A 6,667-nucleotide genomic window follows, 5' to 3' on the forward strand; every position below is an offset into this window, starting at 1 on the left:
AAAATTTTAAGGTTACTTTTGTAAGAATTCAAATACCCATAACTCAATTTTTTCAAATGAAATACCCCAATTTTTATTTTACTAAATGGAGGAGAATTTCTTTCTGCATCGATCTGTATTAACATTTCCTATACCTAAATTTAATAATTATTAAGTTATGGTGACTTTTTGTTGAGACTGCCGAAAATCTGTTATTAGCCACATTCGTTTTCGTATAGTTTGCTATGGAAATAAAAAATGTCAAAATTGTTTCTCAATAAATGTCGACAGTGACTTATTATTTGACAAATAGTGCCAAAATATGGAGAGTCAAAGCTACTCAAACTTAGATTTAATTAATTTATTTTGTATTTATGGAGAGTGTAACAAAATTATGATATCGTTCATTAAACAAAAATAAGTTTTTCTCACTTGTTAGCTTTAAATGATGATTGGCATGGTAGAACCTATCAATAATAATTAAGTTTGCATAACTTTGATTCTCCATATTTTGGCACTATTTGGCAAATAATAAGTCACTGTTGACGTTTACTAAGAAACAATTTTGACATTTTTGATTTCCATAGCAAACTATGTGAAAACGGGTATGGCCAGTAATAAATTTTCTGTAGTATTAAAAAAAGTCCATAACTTGAAAATTATTAGATTTAGGTATAGGGAATGTTAATACAGATCAATGCACAATTAAATTCTCTTCTATTTAGTAAAATAAAAATTGGGGTATTTCATTTGAAAAAATTGAGTTATGAGTATTTGAATTATTACAAAAGTAACCTTAAAATTTTGGGATATGTTATTTTTTTTCAAAATTTGAAAACACCAGTAAAAGGATCTAAGCTTTCTCTTTCAAACGCCAAAAAAACGAATTTAAAATCTTAAAAAAAAGGCAGAGTTACCGGTTTTTAAAGTGGAAGGTGCAAATCCAAAAATTTTTGAAAAACTCCAAATATTTCAAAAACGGCTAAATTTAGGGTATAGGGAAAGCTGATGAAAACTCCCTTAAAATAACCCGATTAATCCAAAAACGCAGTAAAAAATATACCTTTCCATCTAAAATAAGAAAGTTGAGACGGACTTCCGGTATAACCGGAAGTGCCGCCATCTTGAAAATATTTTCATTTAGGAGGACTTATTGATTTATGGCTATGTACCAATTTTCAAATAAATACAATTATTCCAACTCCCAATACTTCTAAAGTGGGGTTTAGACGGAACAGCCTGTATACTCTATAGTAAGTTCGGTCCTAAAAATGTCTAGAAGAGACGATAGAAAAAGACTTCTTCGACCAAGAAAGCTTCAAAAGTTGGCGGACAATTATGGACAATTTTCTTCGGAAGATGAGCTTTCTCATGACTACGATAAAGATCCTCTCTATAAGACTTCATCTTCTGTATCAAATACAAAACATTCTCGAAATCGACAACGTTGATACGTCAAAGGACCAACCAGTTCAAAATGAGTCCATCAAAAGTGAACACGGTAACGATAGCGACAGTTTAGACCATCAAACAACCCAAGTACCTGGAGTTTCAGTCTGGGGTCCAGTTCGTTGCAAATCATACAAAAATTAGTCAATTTGCTGCATCTTCTGAGATTTAACCTACTATTGCCGCTTTACTTACAAACGAAGAGCCTGGAGTCTATTTACAAAAAAACAATTCAAAAAAATCAATTTCGGCGATACTTTAAGAGCGAACAGTGGTGAGCACATTAAACGCCTTAAGTTAAACATTTTGTTGATTTCGCAACTAAATTTTTGATTTAATTAACTATTTTGTTTAAATATAGTGGCTTTATTAAAAAAAAAAGGCTATCTTACTAACGTAATTACAACTTGTGCAAGTGCATAGGTCATTTAATTACATTACAATTTTTATCAAGAAAGAAATTGATAAATCTAAATCTTATTTGTGTTTATAATGCACTTTTAACGCTATTTTTCATTTTTATATTCCAATTTTAAAATTTCCTGGAATACTATATTACATCCAAGCTCATGGGTGTTCATGTGATGATTGTAAAAACGGCTTACAACGTCTTTTAATATTATTAGTCGTTTTACGTAAAAGGATACAAAAATATCTCTATAAAAGCAGTGCGAGTTGCTTCAGTAGACATCAAACACACAAATAAGTTGTTTGAAGTACCTACCTACCAGTAACTCTTTAACAAAAACAATGGCAACAACACCCTTAACAATTGTAGTTTTTACTGATGACAAGAAGCACTTTCCACAAAAAATGGCTCTCGCCGCATTCAAACAAATATTCCACTAAGTATTATTATTTTATTGTTAAACTTAATACAATTACAGTGAAAGCTCTCTTCAGAGACAGCTCTTATAAGCGGACATCTCTGATGACCGGACAATTTTTGTGGAACCAAATTTTTGGATATCAATTCCTATGTTAAATACGTTCTTAAAAGCGGACGCTCTGTCGGACGGACGCGGACACAACAATTTTCCCCAACACAAAACTCTCTCATGAATGGACACGAAGCTCCGCAAACGGACGCAAATATTTTTTTCTGTGTAAAATTGATTCCGAGAATTTCCCTTTGTACCTTGTTGTGTCTCTAAAACGATATTTTATACGCAGTATGTTATAAGTAGTCGTGTTACCTATGTTGCTACATAGCTATGGCACCCAGCAAGAAGACCTTTTTTACGTTAAGGCAGAAAATGGACGTGATTAATGTTGCCGAGCGGGAATATTCAAGTGTGCGCAAATTAGGTGAACGGTAGGTCATTATTTTGGCGTTTGTATTTTAAAAAAGTATAAGTTTTATTACAACTTCTTCAGCTTTAATAAGCAAAACACAAACCGCACAAACAAAAGGATAACATTCGTAGACGATGGCAATCTGGTGAAAATTTGGACCAAAAAACAACAAAACTGAGAAATGAATCAGCACAGATTGACAAGATTTGTTTTGAGTGGTTTGCTCGTGCTAGAAGCCAACACATTCCCATATCAGGGCCGCTAATAAAAGCCAAAGCAAAAGAAGTAGCTAGCAACTTAAAATATGATAAGTTTAGCGCATCCGATGGATGGCTACAAAAATGGAGGAGAAGGCATAATATCAGTTTCAAGTGTATCTCAGGTGAATCAGCGGACGTTAGTCCAGAAGATGTAAACCAATTTTTGCAAAAGTTACAAGCAATGCTACTTGGATACAAAAAAGAGGACATCTATAATGCTGATGAAAGTGGCTTGTATTTTAGAGCTTTACCAGACAAAACCCTGACATTAAAGGCCGAAAAATGTGTAGGGGGCAAAATGACAAAACAACGACTGACCATTTTGTTTTGTACTAATATGGCTGGCGAAAAGAAAAAACTTTTGGTTATTGGAAAAGCAGCTCGACCACGGGCATTAAAAAATGTTGCGCTTAACGATTTGTCCGCAACATGGACTTCCAACAAAAAAGCTTGGATGACAAGAATTATAATGACTGACTGGCTTCTTGACTTTGATAAAAAAACGAAAAATTTTGCTTTTTCTAGATAATGCTGGATCACACCCTAGGGAACTAACCTTGACAAACATTAAAATAATTTTTCTACCTTCAAACACAACATCTGTATGTCAGCCATTGGATCAGGGCATAATTCAAAATTTTTAATTTTTTTACCGTGGTCAAATTTTAAAACATATCCTCTCAAAAATAAATGATGTTTCGTCGGCCTCAGAACTGTCAAAATCGATTAATGTTCTGGAAGCTCTCTATTTTATTAAAATGGCGTGGAAGAAGGTGACTTCAAAAACTATTCAAAACTGTTTTGCAAAAGCAGGTTTTAAAAAATCTGAAGCTCAAGATGTTGACATGGAATATAATGCAGAAGACGAACTGCCTTTAGTAACTTTAGCAGAGTTTTGGAAAAACCTGCAGGAAGTTGACAAATCTGAAAACTATGATATCTTCATTAATTTGGATCAAAAGCTGTTAACTGAGGAGCCTTATGAAAATGAAATAACTAAGCAGATGAACGAAAATGATGCAACAGAAGAGATGGTTACGCAAGGGAGTAGTGATGAAGAAGAAGAAAATTCTGGTTCCATAACTTCCTACGAAAACGCTTTGAAAGTTATTGAAAACCTCAAAAACTTTTCAAAAAGAGATTTTTTTGCCTTCGAACAGTTAAAAAATATTGAATCTCATTTTCAAAATTGTTTTCTACAAGAAAAATCTAAAAACATTAAGCAGTTAAAAATATTAGATTTTTTTACAAAATAAGCTTTTGGTATGTCCAAACATAATGTTTTATTTTATATTCAAAGCTTTCTGTTTTGTTAAATGTAGATTTTAAAGTAAGTACCCACTACATACGAAATTATGTTAATTCAATCAAAAAATAATAAAGCACAGTTGAGAAATTTGTTTATGTATGTACTTATGGTTTTAATAATTTTTTATTCGAGCTTTCTTATTAGCGGACAGCTCCCATAAGAGGACAAAAAAGTTGGAACCGTCGGTGTCCGCTTATGAGAGCTTTCACTGTAGTTGTGTACAGGTACAGTGTGAAAAAAGTTTTAATTAAAGATGAAAAGATCTTAAGTTATTCACCAAAAGATAGTCCATTAAAAAAAATTTGGAAACTTAACAGTGCGATATATAAGAGCACGCTTTCAGGATGAAGATGAATTTAAGGTGTTCGAGAAGGTAGTAAAAAGGTACCGTTTCAATTTATTAGATGAGGACGTAGATAAGCTGCATAGAAAATTGAGGGTCCGCCAACTAAAAAACAAGTTGGATTTAAACCCTTAATGATTATACTAGCACTGAAGACGTGAAAGAAGATGATATTAAAGAAATTGAAAATAGTGATGGTACTTCAAAGCAATAAAATAATGTTTTAAGGTAAAGTCGAAGGTAAAATATAATTTTTATTACAGTAAATAAATAAAATACATTGAATTAAGATTAATTTTTATTTTACGTACCTTAATTACATTTAAGTAATATCTTTTTTATCTATTCAAGAATTGTGTTTTGAACTAAAACCTTCATCTTTATTTCATTTTAAAATCTTCTGAATCAAATAAATATCTGAATATTAGTAGTAAGGGCATGTATGGGACCATAAAAAAGACACTGGGCGGAGCCTGAGTGTGGTGGAGACATGGTGGAGGCCGGATGGAAGCGGAGCTTCCAAAGTGTCTCGACCAATCAGAAGCCTCGGCGTATGTGGTAGAGGTAAAGATGACGACGTTTTGGACGGGTTTGCGTTGTTTAACGCTCTGCGCAAGCGCGAGGCTTGTTAGGCTCGTTTACGACACACCTTTCGACCAACGAGATTTCTTTTAAATATTGTTACACACAGGCAGTACGGTGGTGATGGGGTGATGAACAATTCCAAAAATGTTAGTTTCAAATAAAGCGAGCAGTTATTTTTTTTTTGTATTGGTAAAAATGCGTTATTTTAGTCTCACTATTTCTGGTAAAATAAGTGTTTTTATGTAAACTGTTTACAGCAACCAGTTAGGCAACCTTTATTTTACAATTTATTTACAAATATCTTTGTTATTGTGAACAGTGCTACAAAACTGAAACACTAACTCATTATTTCTATAATCCTTGAGTTGATCAAAAGAATGAAGATGAAGAGTGCAAAACCCCAATACGACTAAAGACCAGTTTATATTTTATCGAAAACGGTGATGTGCCATCTAGTGCTGACTGCACTAAATTTTTAGTCTATACAAGTACCTAATAAATATTGTGCGTAAAAGACGATCTTTATGCCAAACGGTGAGGTGTCTGTGTTCAGTAAATGTTTAACGCGGATCAAAAGTTTTTGTGAACGTGTTTTAAAGCTAAAATTATTTCTACAAAGGTAAGTACCTGAATATTTGCTATTGTCATCAGCTTTCCCTGCAGTTTTATAGTTAAATATAAAAATTTGAAAGTCTCAATTTAGCTTGTATTTTAACCTCAAAAAAAAATAAAAACGTAGATATATGTTTTTTTCCTAATATAGAATACATTCGCGTTCTTAATGTTGAATATTCCAAATTAGGCCACGATTCTTCTAAATTTTTGTTTTCTGTCTCAGAATGTCGCCAAGAATAAAAATTCAATGAAAAATGCAATCGAAGCAATCCAGCGTAAGGAAATGGATTTTTTAAAGGTCCAAAAATGTTTTAATGTGCCCAGAGGAACCGTCAACCTCCGTAAGTTTTACCAATATGTTTGAATTATTTTAATTCTATTTATCATTTAGATGACATTGTAGTATGCCCTTTTAACAAAAATCATCTACTAGTATGGCATCGTCTTGAAAAACATATTTGGAAATGTCATCGAGAAGAAAAAGAGCAACAACTGTTAGACGAGAAAAAAAGAAGAAGAAACAAGTTGGGATCATTATGATGAAGTTAGCTATTTAGAGTATTTAAAAAGTAAGAAAAGAATGGAAGACCTTGAAGAATGAAGAAGAAAAGAAGAGGAGAGATATATAATAAATAAATAATAAGTTATAAAAAATTATAAATAAATAAATATTTTGAATACACGCAAGCCTTTATTATTTATAACAACAATCCACTAACTTAAATTCTAAAGCCGAAGTCATATTTATCGTGTTTTATTGTAGATTTGTATTCATTGTTAATATGTAACAACTGATTTGTTGTATGCCCATCCGACCGTTTTCGGCTCAGC

The 6,667-nt window shown here is 32.4% G+C and overlaps 1 protein-coding gene across 1 annotated transcript; it reads left to right on the plus strand.

Annotated features, from left to right (window-relative positions):
• Window positions 1-2,642: 2,642 nt before the first annotated feature.
• Window positions 2,643-4,195, plus strand: LOC123010074 (tigger transposable element-derived protein 4-like; the record flags this gene model as incomplete). Its single annotated transcript, XM_044406749.1, is given in 5 exon segments — window positions 2,643-2,743; window positions 2,786-2,830; window positions 2,832-3,095; window positions 3,134-3,155; window positions 3,896-4,195. Coding segments are annotated over 5 exon segments (732 nt in total), but the record flags the coding sequence as incomplete, so codon positions are not given.
• Window positions 4,196-6,667: the final 2,472 nt, after the last annotated feature.

This window comes from Tribolium madens, unplaced genomic scaffold, assembly GCF_015345945.1.
Source record: "Tribolium madens isolate multiple individuals breed KSU strain unplaced genomic scaffold, Tmad_KSU_1.1 Scaffold_7;HRSCAF=85;Tcas5.2_LG10, whole genome shotgun sequence".
NCBI classification, from domain to species: Eukaryota; Metazoa; Arthropoda; class Insecta; order Coleoptera; family Tenebrionidae; genus Tribolium; species Tribolium madens.